This window comes from Sminthopsis crassicaudata, chromosome 3 (assembly GCF_048593235.1).
Source record: "Sminthopsis crassicaudata isolate SCR6 chromosome 3, ASM4859323v1, whole genome shotgun sequence".
Taxonomy (NCBI): domain Eukaryota; kingdom Metazoa; phylum Chordata; class Mammalia; order Dasyuromorphia; family Dasyuridae; genus Sminthopsis; species Sminthopsis crassicaudata.
Window position 1 is genome coordinate 618,689,221 of NC_133619.1, and position 13,906 is coordinate 618,703,126.

At 39.3% G+C, this 13,906-nt stretch overlaps 1 protein-coding gene across 4 annotated transcripts in view; it reads right to left on the minus strand.

Annotated features, from left to right (window-relative positions):
- VPS13D (vacuolar protein sorting 13 homolog D) overlaps nucleotides 1–13,906 on the minus strand; it is a 324,514-nt gene that overhangs the window by 75,487 nt on the left and 235,121 nt on the right. For all 4 annotated transcript variants that reach the window (XM_074306229.1, XM_074306230.1, XM_074306228.1 and 1 more), the window contains one exon: nucleotides 9,267–9,462. In XM_074306229.1, the coding sequence (XP_074162330.1) occupies nucleotides 9,267–9,462 (196 nt within the window). The remainder of the gene's footprint in view (nucleotides 1–9,266; nucleotides 9,463–13,906) is intronic.

Below are 13,906 nucleotides of genomic sequence, written 5' to 3' on the forward strand. Positions count from 1 at the left end.
GAGAGAGAGAGAGAAGAGAGAGAGAGAGGAGAGGAGAGAGCATAAGGGGGAGAGACCGAGGGGGAGATCAGAGAGAGGAGAGAGCACTCCATTTGTTTCATCTGCTTCTTGAGAATACCCTGTTACCCCATCAGTTTTAAGTACCAAGCTGAAGAGTGAGACAACACATGTCACATTCAAGACTGTCAATACTGGTTTTGTTTCTGGAGTACTGCAAAGGTACAGCAGGAAAAGAGCGAAGTAGCATACTGGAACAGAATTAAGTTTTTGCCATTATGCAACAACTTCAAATGATTCTCTAATCTTGAGGGCTGATTTTTTAAAAAGTTATAGTGGTGGTCAGAAATCACTCAAAGTGTATTTTCAAGATACAGTAAGACCTAATAAATTTAGAATGGACTATTTTGGAATTAACAGAAATCTTGATAGGGGTAGGGCTCAAACTAATCCTTGGATTTCTCTAAAGGAAGGATTTTAAAAAGTGCTTTTGCTCACCCCATATGCAACCCAAGGTGGGGAGAACACTCCTCAAGCAAGCTTCCTGGGCCACCTGGAGATAGCTCAGGAGAGGATAAAAATTTGGTTTACAAGGGGAGAGGCATGGTTCCTCCCCTTACTGCTGGGAGAGTGCCGCCTAACTAACCCTTTTTGATGAAACTGGTATGTTAGTCAGTAGTAGTTGATAAACAACTATCTCTTGACATTATCGGATGTCCTTCACAATGAGATAGGTCCAACCAAAAATATTAGTCATTTGTCAAAAAGTCACTCCATTTGCCAAATTTTCCATCATTTCTACTTATAAATATTTTGGTATTGATATAGCTAATAGCACAGAAAGATGGGTAAAGATTTACATCAAATTGATCTTACTCAATTTATATAATAGGGTCATGAATTAGTCAGTCATTAACTGAATTCTTTAAAAAAAAAAAACTGTCTACCCATCCAATTTAATTTCTTTCAGGCACTACAAATGTCTATTCATCTGTAGGTGTTAGAATATTAACCCCTTTCTGAAGGGGATTGAGGAAGGGTTACACACAATATCACAAGTAAAAGAAAAACTCAATTGAAAAATTCTTTTTAAAAAAGGAGAAAAATTCTTTTCAATTCCATATTCAAAAGGCTTATGGCAAAACAAACAAAAACCACTTTCAAAATCAGAAAGTACACAGAGCTTAATCATTCAGGTAGTATTAACAAAAAGGTTACTCAAAGGGCTCTTAAAACAACTGGAATTTACATCTTCATGTACAAGACAAGGGACCTGGGATTCTAGGGCATTATCAGAATACTGAAGTCTGTGTTTTTAAAATACTAATTTATCATTATCCTTCAAATTCTCCCTCCCATCTTATCTTTGTAAAATAACTAGATAAGCTCTACCACTCCATATCACTGAGCTTTGCTAAATTAGCTTAAATATTTCAAATCCTGCTCACGCCTACTCTCCCTTCCCACTTGGGATCTTCAATTAAAAGGTAAAATATTTTGGGATAAATGTCTGGGTCCAGCCTCAGAGTAATAACCTGCCACTTCCCTAAAATGTCTCAACTCACAGGCTCCAAGAGTTGGCATTTTAAAAATAAAGGAATACATGAAACAAATTAATACACAAGACACAGAAAACATGACTACCTCCCCTCTAGTCCTGTATTCCCTTCTCCACAAAGGCATCCTGCCATCTATCATAAAATGCCTGCTACCGGATCTTTGCAATCTCCTGAGTTCAAATCTGGCTTCAGATACTTCCTGGCTGTGTAACTAACTCCAGGCAAGTCACTTAACCTCTGTCTGACTCAGTCTCTTCAACTATCAAATAGGGGTAATAACCACATCTGTGTCACAAGGTTGTGATGAACAAATGACATAATTGCTGTCAAATACCTGACACATGTTAGGCACTTTACAAATGCTTATTTCCCTCCTTTCCTCTTGCAGTGCTTTTTCAGCTAACCTGAGGGCCTAGACCATACCTTGGTCCCAGGTCACCTAAAAGGAGGGCTAAGGATATTTATGCCGCAACATCATAGGCTAGGACAGATCCCAAGGAGGGATAATGGGTTTTTCCTTAAGTCTCTATGTGGCTTTGATGGCACCACAGACTGTGGCTCCATCTCTATAATTTCATAAACTTTACTTGGGAACAGATTAATGTGGCTGAGGACACGTAGCGCAGAAGATGCAACCTGAGCCAGCAGAGCTGCGCCTTGGAACGGCTTTTGACTAGAGTTCCAAACCACACATATTTGAACAGTTAACAAATGCAACAGGGGGATATTGGTACACAACATCCAAGTCCAGTCCAAAGGCTCTGTTTGTCCTCCACCCTCCTTTATCTTCCCTGCCCCCACCTGCCTTTCCCAAGAACTGCCTGATTGTATAGATGGGAATTTTAGAAAAAAGCAGGGGTGGGAGTTTTTTCAAAAAGTCTCCATGCACAAACAAGGCTGGGAGCCTGGATGCATTTTAATCTACTAGAGCTGAAGGGAGATTTAAAAAAAAACAAACCTATAAATAAAATCATTTTTAAATAAACAAAAATGAAGCCAATGTTTCTTGTAAGACAACTCTTCAGATGGATTACTGGAAGGAATATTCTTCAACAGCTTTATGGTTTGCCCTGTGATCATCTGCTTAGATTGAGGGTCATTTTAAACAAAGATGCTAAGATATGAGCCTTCATTTAAATGAAATATAACAAAGGAAACAAGTCTGATTCCAAATGTAGATCTGGAAGCGGAACTCTTGGACTCTTGGGTTCTACTGCTGGCTCTGGCCCTAAGTTTGGGTCAGCATTCGGTCAATATCTCACTTTTAGTCCCCTCAAGTCATTTGTTAGTCCCTTTTGTCTAAACAGCCAGAGTAAGTTTTTCATTAGTCAGTGGGGAAAAGCCCTCAGTTACACCCCTGGATCCTGTTCAATTGACTGGGGTTGATGGAAATGGTTGTAATTCACTTTCAAGAACCTGGAATTATTTATCCCTTGTGTAGAAACTGGTGTGTCCCTGGTAAGATAACAATGCCATCATAACTCAAACCTGGAGGGAGTGAAACAATTCTTCAGTCATTTAAAGGGAAGAGAATGATTTGCAAAAATGACTGTTTTCCCTGATTTGATCTAAAAATGCTAATAATGCCATTTTAAATGCCGGATAAACTGGACTGGGGAAAAAAATCTGTAGTGCGAATTGCTATCCCTCTATCTTTCATAAAAATTTATAGAACTTTGGAAAAAAATTTGCCCTCTGAAGTGCTTCCAATCATGTTATCTTATTATCAGTCAATTAGGAAGCAGCAGTGATAGTTCTCTACACAGATGCTAGATTTTGCAACAGAGTTTCAGGGATTATGGGAATTCAAACTGGTTATGAAATTGAAAGATGCTCATGGCTAAGGCTAATCTAATTTTAAGAGGCCTAAGACTTACAGATACCCTATTATAGATATGATCACCTTTCCTTTTCAGATGAAGAAGCTAAAGCCCAGAGATCTTCAATTCCTTTTTGCAGTCACATGAAGACATCTAGAACTAGAAAACATGGTTCAATGAGGTGACCTTCAAGACCTTATCTTTTTGGAGGGTGAATATTATGTGAAAGTTTATGAATGTCCATTTTGTACACGGCTTTTTCATAGGGCAGTCTTCGCTCTCATATTTCCATCTGTAATCTCTGTTAGACGCACTCTCTAGCATCCCTTCTTTTGCTATGATCCCAGGCTAAAGATCATTTATTCATTACTTGTAACTTTTCTCCCTGAAATAAAGTAAGTTGCCAAATAGCACTCCTTTGGATATAAAGCCTGCAAACAGTTATCCTGAGCTTAATTAGGAAGCTGAAGTTTTCAGTTTTAAGATTGCCACTCAATAGCTCCCTGACTTGGAGCAAGATATTTAGGTGCTTTGTGCCTCTGCATCTTTATCTGTAAGCTGTGCTATAGAACTACAACAGCACATTATAAGGAGTGAGCATAACGAACCAGCAAATCATTCTCAAGTATCAGTTTATGTGTGACTCTCCAGAAAAAGCAGGGAACTTCTTCTCTAAAATCCTTATTATTCTAAGAGATCAGACAAGAGATGTGGAAACCAGAGCGGCATCAAAGGTAGTTCCATTACTAGCAATACTAAAATAACATAAAAATTAAAAAAAAAAAATTAAACATACTGTCATGTTCTAAAACAGGATAACCAAAGGCAAGGAGACCTTATTCCCTCATCTAAATTAGGGTCAGATTGGCAGGGACCTCAAGTCACCTGAGGTAATTGGGAGGCAATGCTGTTTAAGATATAGAGAGTAAAGATCAGAAGGGTAATTTGAATCAAAGGCCTTTGATTTTAGTGCCAATGATCCTTCTATTCTTCTACCATATTGTCTCCCACAAGAAACTTAAGAACTATTTGGGGTAAGTGGTGGGACTGAGAGAAATAGCCCTTTTACCAAGACAAAATAGGTCATTTCTCACACACATTGATTAAATTATGCCATCAGTTGTCTTCATCATATACATTCAAATGACTTTTTTAGGCAATACTACTGAAATATATAACTGGAAAATAATAATTAAACAAAATCATTAGTGGCACTGGAAACCTTGGAAATTTAACAAGAACTCTGGTTCTCCCATTACCTTTCCTAACTTACCTATTTCTACTAAGGTACCACCATTCATTTTGTGACCCTTGCATTACTTTGGAGCACCCTTGGTACTTCACTCTTATTTAGCTATTCAATCAGTTGCTTACTCTTATGGATTTTAATTTTTTAATATCTCTAATATTTGTCTCCTCTCAAATCACATCATAATCACCTTACTTCAATCACACCTTACTGCTCATCACATCTTACCTGAACTATTTCAATAACCTTCTAATTGACCTCCCATCTTCTAGTGTCCCTCCAAACCATTTCTCCACACACCTGATAAGCTCTTATTCCTAAAGGGGGCTTCCCTAATTCTGCACATCTTACGTTCCTCCTGGGCTACTTCAGTTCTGCTTTGCTCATGGAGCACAGCCCCTTCTCTGATGCTGCGTGGTCCTGTGCTAGTGTCTCCTATGTCATATCATTGACTCTAAAGCTATTAAGAGAGACCTTGAGAGGGTCCTATATTGTTTTTGTTTGTTTTTTCCTGACTACCTTGTGAGCACTTGTCCTGTGTGAGCTCTCCAAGTGTCCATTTGACATTCATGCAATGTGGCCAGCCTAACAGAGTTGTGTTCTCTATAGAAGAGTTGGAATGCGTGGCAGTCTGGTTCCAAAAAGGATCTCAAAGTCTGGTATCTAGTCTATCTAGGCTGATAAAACATGACTACCCTTACCCATATTACAAACCAACTAAATAGATGTGTCTCCTTATTGTTTTCTATCTCTTCCTTTTATCTCTTGCCCCCACATCTGGAATTCTCTTCCTCCTCACCTCTGCCTCTCTGGAACTTCCAAGGTAAAATTTAAAGTTTAACTTCCTTCAAGAGGCTTTTCCTTATTCTTCTAAAAGTCAGGGCCAGTATCCCCATCATTGTGTATTTAATTTGTATACACCCTGTAGTTAGCATCTATAAGGAACAGGAACACATCTCCGCATCCTCGACACCCTTTCCAACTTTGGCTTGAAGATTTCATTCTACTTTGGATAACTTTACGATGGCTCTCAGCTTTATCAATCAGAACTCAACTTTCTTCTTTGCCACTTCCAGCCATTGTTTCTATCTCAGAAGCCTCTGGGATCAAGCAGAACAAGTTCAGTTTTTCTTCACATCCTTGAAGGCATTCACTCTGTTTCACATAAATCTTCTCTGTGTCTATTCTAAATATTCCCAGTGGCTTTAAGCAATACTCACATAATAAGAATTCTGGTTGTCCCACTTTGAGTATTTTCTAGCTTGTGGATTTTTGCTAAAATGTGGCTCCCATTATACTCTACACAAAACTCAAGCTGGAGTAGAATACAGTAGACCTGATTTTTAACTACTATGCCTTTTACAGCAGACTAGAATTAGGTGTTTTGAATGCCATGTCTCATTGCTAACTTGTAATCCACTAAACACTCCAAATCTCTTTGAGACAAACTATTCTCTTATCTTTCTCCTCCTATCATGAAGTAATTAAATAAATTCACTGAGCCTAAACATAAGATTTTACATTTATGTCTATTAATTTCATCTTATTCAGTTTGGATCAAGGTTTTATATCTTGACATGATGTTTGAATCCTAACTTCACCATGCAATGTTTGATCTTTCACCTAGTTTTAAGTCATCTGAGAATTTGATAATCATAATATTTTTGCCTTTATCCAAGAGATTAAAATAATGTTTTCTAGCCAGAGCCAAATAGTCCTTGACATTCATTCCACTGCAGGCTATCAGAGGATCATCCCCGATCACTCTCTGAGTCTAGCCCTGCAATCAATTCTGACTCCTGTTAACTAGTGTCAACAAGGCCCCATCTCCACATCTTCTCTACAACAAGAGCAAGAGAGTCATTAACAAATGATTCATTTAAATCTAGAATAACTATATTTACAATATTTACAGTTCTCCAGTTTTTCCAAGATCACTGAGAATGGCTCAGCAATGAGTGTCAATTCTTTATGTATCTCAGTGTTCATGTGGAATAGGTGATATGCAGAGAGAAGATCTTTTACTATCTTTTTTTTCATTCTGGGCACCATATTTATGCCAGTCACTTTTGATTTAGGCATTTTTAGCATAAATACTCTTTGGCAAAGAAAACAGAAGCAGCTCTGACTTCTCTTTGCCATCTATTACCACAATCTCATCTACCCCAGGTCCTTTTTTTTCCTTTGATCTTCTCTCCCAAATGACTAAATCTCTATCTTTTTGCAGTCCTTATTTATCCTTGCCAGCATCAGCTCATTTTAAACTTTAGCACTCCTGATAGTCATACGATTATGTCACCATTTTTTACTCCTTCTCCATTATATGCCCTTCCTTCTGGTGAACACAAATGTGATTTAGAACTTGAGCATGTGGGAGAAAAGAGCTATTTCCTCCCATGTAGTGCCTCATTTAGACAATCAACAAGCATTTCTCAGATGCTTACCATGTGTCAAGCACTGTACTAAGTGCTAGGAATACCAAAAAAAAAAAAAAAAAAAAAAAAAAAAAAGCAGAAGCTAGTCCCTGCTTTCAAGGAGCTCCTCTCTCAATGAGGTAGACAATATGCAACAGCTATGAACATAGAAGACATATACAGGATAAACTGTTATCTCAAAGGGAAGAAAACTAGAATTACAGAAGACCAGAAAAAGGCTTCTTGAAGAAGATGAAGTTTTAGCTAAGAATGGAAGGAAGTTTAGGAGACAGAGAGATGACATGAAGTAAGGGGAGGTGAAATCTTCAGATCTGCACTTTAAGAAGGCACTTACATGAAGTAAGGGGAGGTGAAATCTTCAGATCTGCACTTTAAGAAGGCACTTTGATAACTGAGTGGAGAATGGATCTGAGTGGGGAGAGACCTGTGGCCAACAGACCCGGGTCACTACTCTAATGAATCCAGGTGTGAGGTGATGAAAGCCTTTGCATGAAGATGATGGCAATATCAGAGGAGACAAGAGGCTGTATGGGGAAAATGTTTAAGTAGGAGAATTGGCTAGTCTTGGAAATAGAGAACAGAGGGAGTCAGGGTTGAGAGTGTGTTATAGAAGGTTGGGGATACCCTCAACAGTAATAGGATCAGGGCTGGAAGAACATTACTTCTTTTTTTAGAATATTTCAGTCTGTATTCAGTCTTTCCAGGTTTTTCTGAAATCACTCTGCTTGTCATTTTTTTTTGTAGCACAATAATATTCCATTACAGCATATACCACAACTTGCCTTGACATTCCCCAATTGATGGGCCTCCCCTCAATTTCCAATTCTTAGCTACCACAAAAAGAGCTACTATAAATGGTTTTGTACAAATAGGTCCTCTCCTTTTAAGAAAAATCTCTCTGGGATACAGACTTAGCAGTGGTATTGCTAGATCAGCGGGCATGCACAATTTTATAGCCTCTGAGGCATAGTGGTTGGGAGGACTTATTGCTTTTCTATGTTGTCTGGATATCTAAAATTCACCATCATTGCTGCATCAAGCCTTTGTATTAATTGGCTTTTGATCTCTTTCTTGAATTCCTCATCTATGTTTTCTTTCATTTCTGTCTTTGCATCCCTATGGCCTAGGATATAGTAAGCACTTACTAAAATGTTATGTTTTGCTGAGTTAAGTCTGTGTACACACAAGGATGAAATTACAGACCTTTAAGAGCTGAAATGCGTATATTTTAAACTTGCCCAAATTTCCACAATCAAGTTGAACATCCTAGAGAGTTAATTCAAAACCAATATTATCACCATAACAGTCTTTTAAAAAACCTGCTAATTCCTCCAGATAGCAGCAAATCCATACTTGCCTTCAGTGGACTTAGGCTATGACTATACTATATTTCACACATATTTCTTTGATTTGGAGCCCCAAACTATGGACAAAGGAGATGAGGTCAAGCTAGCTGAAATGAATGGTTAAAGAATGAATATGTTAACACTTGGGTTATACATGATTTTCAACATTTAAATTCAAATTGGCTAATGAGTTCCCTGTGCATCTACATCAGTTATTATCCTGGCTTTGTCCTGCTCCTCAAAGTACAGATGTGACCTAAATGCAACAGGTAATCTCATGCTATCAAACGATAACCAAATTCATAAGCAGTAGGGATGCACAAATAAAAATGAACAGTTCCACCTTTCAAGGAGCTTACAGATGTTCAGGAGATACAGCATATAAACAGACGAGTAAATATTTAGGAGGAGGTGAAAAGCATCAACAACTAGGAGAATTCAGGTCCTACTGGAAACTGAAGAGCAACGTCAAGTAGTAAGACCATGGGAAGGAACACAGCAGGTTCAATCTTCTGACTGAAGAAGCGCAGGGCTATGTGGGAAGAACAGGCCCTTGTAGCTTAAGACCATTAGATACAAGGCACGGAGGCCAAGAGTTGGCCAAGAAATTCTCAAGGATACTGGCTTACTTATGCATTCCTCCTGTTTCACAAAGAAAACTACACAAGCTCACCATAGTTGCAATCATCTGTGCCTTGTGACTCAGAAAAAAAAAGGCTAATTTTAGTTACAGACATTTGTATTATATATGAAAGGAAAGGAAGGCGAGGACTAAACACATCAGGATAAATTAAAAGGAGAAGAAACAGAGCTCAATTAGAAATAGCAGAAGGTCTCATGGAGTCTCCATGCTTACTGACCTGGGGCCACTGAGTGTCGCTGTGTCTCTCACCGCCTGAGCTGTTTCTGATGCAAAATCAAGAGCACCCGCCACTGGCTTGGTCACTGTGCCAACGAGCCCTTTTCCAAGACCAGATATGAAACCACTGACTCCTCCTTCGGTTTTTACACCCTCTACCGTTGAGGTTATTACACTGGTCAATCCACCAATGATACCTGGAAGGGAAAAAAAAAAAAAACCTGAAATAATCAGATTAATAACTCCACTATCAAATATAGGCTCAATTCCCTCTGCTCAATGCCTTTTAGGCATTGTACTTTCAAGCCTAATTATATTTCATTTGATAGCTATTAGAGTATCTCATTTGAAATGGTTTGCTTTTTTTGAATGAATATTGACAAATAATTTTTTAAAAACTTTTTTACAAATACAAAGTCACATGTTTACAGATATACACATGACAAACAAGTAGCATATTTGATAAAGAGGTCTGAATGATGTACAAGTAGATACTATCTCAGACCATAAACTTAAGGCCATATGTCCTAACCAAGTTAAATGGTTTGAAAGTCTAACACTGTATTTAAATATTACTTAAAATAGCTGGCAAAGTAACCCAGACTCATTCAACCTGTAGAGCATATCGGGGAACAAAATAGACCAAGATGGGGAATGAGTGATCTTAACTGAGAACAACTTAACTTTTGGGTCACAGTGGATCCCAAACTGAATGTGGATCACTAATGAAACTATCTTATTAAAAACAAACAAACACCTTTTTAAAATCAAGCATAGACGGGAATTAGTTCTACCTCTTTTATGTTTCTGTAGTTTAGGAAGTAATGTAGAAAATTTGGAAAAGATTTGTAGAAGAGCTACATTGATTAAGGAGTTTAAAAATTTAGACCTGGGGAGGATAAAGGAACAGACTATCTTCAGAAAGGAAAAAAGATAAGTAACAATGACATTCTTCAAATTTTAGTAGATAATGAATAGATAATTCAACAGGCATGGAAGCAAGAAGGCCTATATCCAAATACTGCCTCATAATTTTTTTAACCTCCCTGTGCCTCAGTTTCTTCATCTATAAAAAGATGGTCTTGATGGATTCCAAGGGCCCTGCCAGCTCTAAATCTACGATCCTGGGACCCCATGAATAGAAATGATGCCTTCTGGCTCAAAATTCAAAAACACCAAAAGGATGTTGAAAGGAAAAAAAGCTACTGTAGGCTAATTGGTCTGATGAGTTCTCTACAAGGCATAAAGGAAAGCACTTTCTCATATATTGATCACATCACTGGGGTTAATTCAGAAGAATCAAACAGAAGCCACCAGAGTCACTGAAAAGGGAATAAGAATTCATAGGAAATGAATGAAAGCCTAAGAGGAGCATGTTAATGCAGATTTTCGAGTGGGACCTGAATGACCAAAAGAGGCCCAGGCAGCAGAGGTCACGAGGAAGATAACCCAAGCTCTATTTGACAGAGACATTGAGTTAACACACAGGGCTGGGCTGCAGAAGGAGGGAAGAAGTCTGGCAAGACCCTTCAAGTGGTCAGGGATGCTCCAGTGACAGGATGTTTACCCTTGGCCGCCTGGGTGTGAGGAGGCTCTCAGGGCTCTTCAAGTCTTCTAGTGAGACAAACTGGGAAGGTCACTTCTTGCTGAAGGGGATTCCTAACAACTTATTCGATTTCTCTTTTGATTCTTGGTTCATTTTATGCAATTATGCAATACTCCTAACTGTGCTAATAGCAAAAGCAAAGGGCAAGGCTGGAGTTAAATATGAAGGTGGGATCAACCAATTAACAAGAACTATGCTAAGTGATGAGGATTCAAAAATGCACAGGTCATGTGGATGGTGATATACTAGTAGTTGGGGGGGCCAAGAAAGAATACACTGCCAAAGAAAGTGACTTTTAAGCTGAGTCTGGAAGGATAGCAGAGATTCAAAAGGTACAGTTGAGGAAAGGGTGCATTCCAGGCACAGGAGACAGTCAGCACAAAGAACAGGACTGGAGAGTTAGACGAGAAGAGACAACACAAGTGAGAGAAGGGGAGGTCAGTGTAACAAGATTGGAAAGGCCAGGTGGCGAGGTGACTGAGAAGTCAAACAGGGGGGCTACGATGGGATCTACGAGACAAAAGAAAGCCACTAGACTTTATGGGGCAGGGCAGGTGTTCAGAATAGAACTCCACTTGGAGGGGAGAGAAAGTGGAGGCAGGGACTCCCAGTGAGAAGTTGTTGCAGCATCTAGGACAGCAGTGAACAGAGCCTGAACTGGGCACTGGCTGCTTGAATGGGGGAAAGTAAGAGAGATGGGGAGTTCTCTTTTGGTCATGGTCATAATCAATTTGAGACTGTAGAACAGCCAGCCAAGGGGTGCTATAGTGTTCAAAGCTCCAGGCCTGGAGTCGGGATCCTCCTCTTCCTGAGTACAAATCCAGCCTCAGACACTTCCTAGCTATGAGACTCTGGGCAAGTCACTCCACCCTGTCTGCCTCAGTTTCCTTACCTGGAAAACGAGCTGGAGAAAGAAATGGCCAGCCACTCATCATCTCTGCCAAGAAAACCCCAAACGGGGTCACAAAGAGCCGGACACGACCCAAATGACTTAACAACCAGATGACAGTTCGTTATGAGGGTCAGCTGAGAGATAAGGACTAGATTCCTAGATCTAAGCGCCATCGTCACAGAGATCCCCACATCTATCATTATGGGAGAGGACAAAGGGACCAGGACAAAGTCTCCAGGCATCCTCTTACTTGTGGGCTTGCCATGAATGAAGAGCCAGCAAAAGGAGCATGAGAAGGCAGGTCCAGACAAGCACAAGGGTGAACAGGAGAGAGCAGAGCCACAGATGGCCAGGGAGGAGAGAGGATCCAGGAGGAGAGCTCTTCTAGGGGGGGCAGAGTGGTCCATAGGCTGGAGGGCTGACAAGAGATTGCTGGTAACTCTGGAACCATTTTTGTGGGGTGATGAAGTCAGAAGCAAGATTGACGAGGGTTAGGCAGTGAGGGGGAAGACAAGAAGTAAAGACATTGAATTCAGATGTCTTTTACAAAGCATTTGGCTGAGAGAGGAAGGAAAGCTACAGGACAACGGTTAGCAGGGATACAGGAATCTAGTGAGGTTGCTTTTTAAGGATGAGAAAGCTTAGGCTTGTTGTCGGCAGCCATGTTTCTTCTGTATCAAGTGCTGGGGATACACAAGGAGAGATTGAAGGTCTAAGGACCTACGCTGGAAGCCAGCAGACATGGCTTTAGTGCAAACACTGATTTTATGACCATAAAATCATCTAACAGGTGATAGAAAAGGGTTCAAGATAACATCCAAGTTTCAGGAAGGTCAAAATCATTTAAGTCAGTTAGGTACCCATTCTCTTGCTGAAGATCTTCAGGAATTAAAAGCCCCTAATACCTCATTGCGGTCTATTCCAGTGCCTTCATCCCGAATGAATTTCTTTCTTGAATAGAACTGAATTCTCTCCTGTTTTAATTTAAACCAATATTCTTTTCCTGGTTTATTCTTGATAAAAAGAATAATTTGCCAGCACTGTTTTCACGGGACAGCCAGTTGGGGCAGTACCAGATCTGGAGTCAGTGTGATCCTGAGCAAGTCCTTGATTTGCCTCACCTGTAAAATGTTCTGGAGAAGGAAATGGCCAACCATTCTACTATCTCTGCCAAGGAAACTCAAAATGGGGTCACAGAGTCAAACATGACTGAAAATGACTGAAAATTCTTTTCATGAAAAGTCTGAAAAAGCACTACAATAATAAACATTTTCTCAGCATTTTGATTTCTCTACCTCTATACTGGGATGAACTCCTATCCCTCTCTACCTTCCATGAATATTGCAAAGATAGGAATATGGCACTGTGACATCACTGTACTTGAATTTTGGAGCTGTGTGATCATGGGCAACTCATTAACTTACCATTCCTAACCCTCAGCTTCCTTATCTGTAAAGCAGGGAGAATAATGGATGCGTTATCTATCTAAGGGTCATTATGAAGGCAGCACACTGCAAAATACAAGTGCAAAAATATTTCCAAAATATAGGTGGTCATCAACATTATAATTATTATGATATAAAGCAAAGTATTTGAGGCTCTTCTAAAGGGAGGTGCCACACAGATCTAATGTATAACTATTTTGGTTAACCAAAGAATGATTACATCTTAAGCCAGTCCAAAGCTCACTTTAGACTTGACTCCCGAATGTCATTTCATGGATTATCCTCCTCCATTTATCATTCTGGCCTGGCTTATTTTGTCACTCAATATACTTAAAGATTGCCTTTACTGTCAGGATGACTTCCTGAAACCTGGGGAGCACAAAATGATTTCAAACATAATTAAGAAAGTAAATCCATTGTAAATTATCTTTTTGGCCCTACTTTTGGTCCTAAACATAGTATGCTAAAGAAATTATTTGGTAATTATACGTACTACTGCCTGCCTGCTTCTTTCCTCAGTCTACCCCAACCATCAACGCACAAATAAGAATCAAATGCACTTAATGTGCTTCTTAATAATATCATAGTATTTCTAAAAATGTAGAGTGATGCTAAATAAGAAGTGACAAAAGATATCTGGATTAGAAACAAAACACCTGAATAAATTCACCACCAAAAGGGCATGTAGATTGACATGG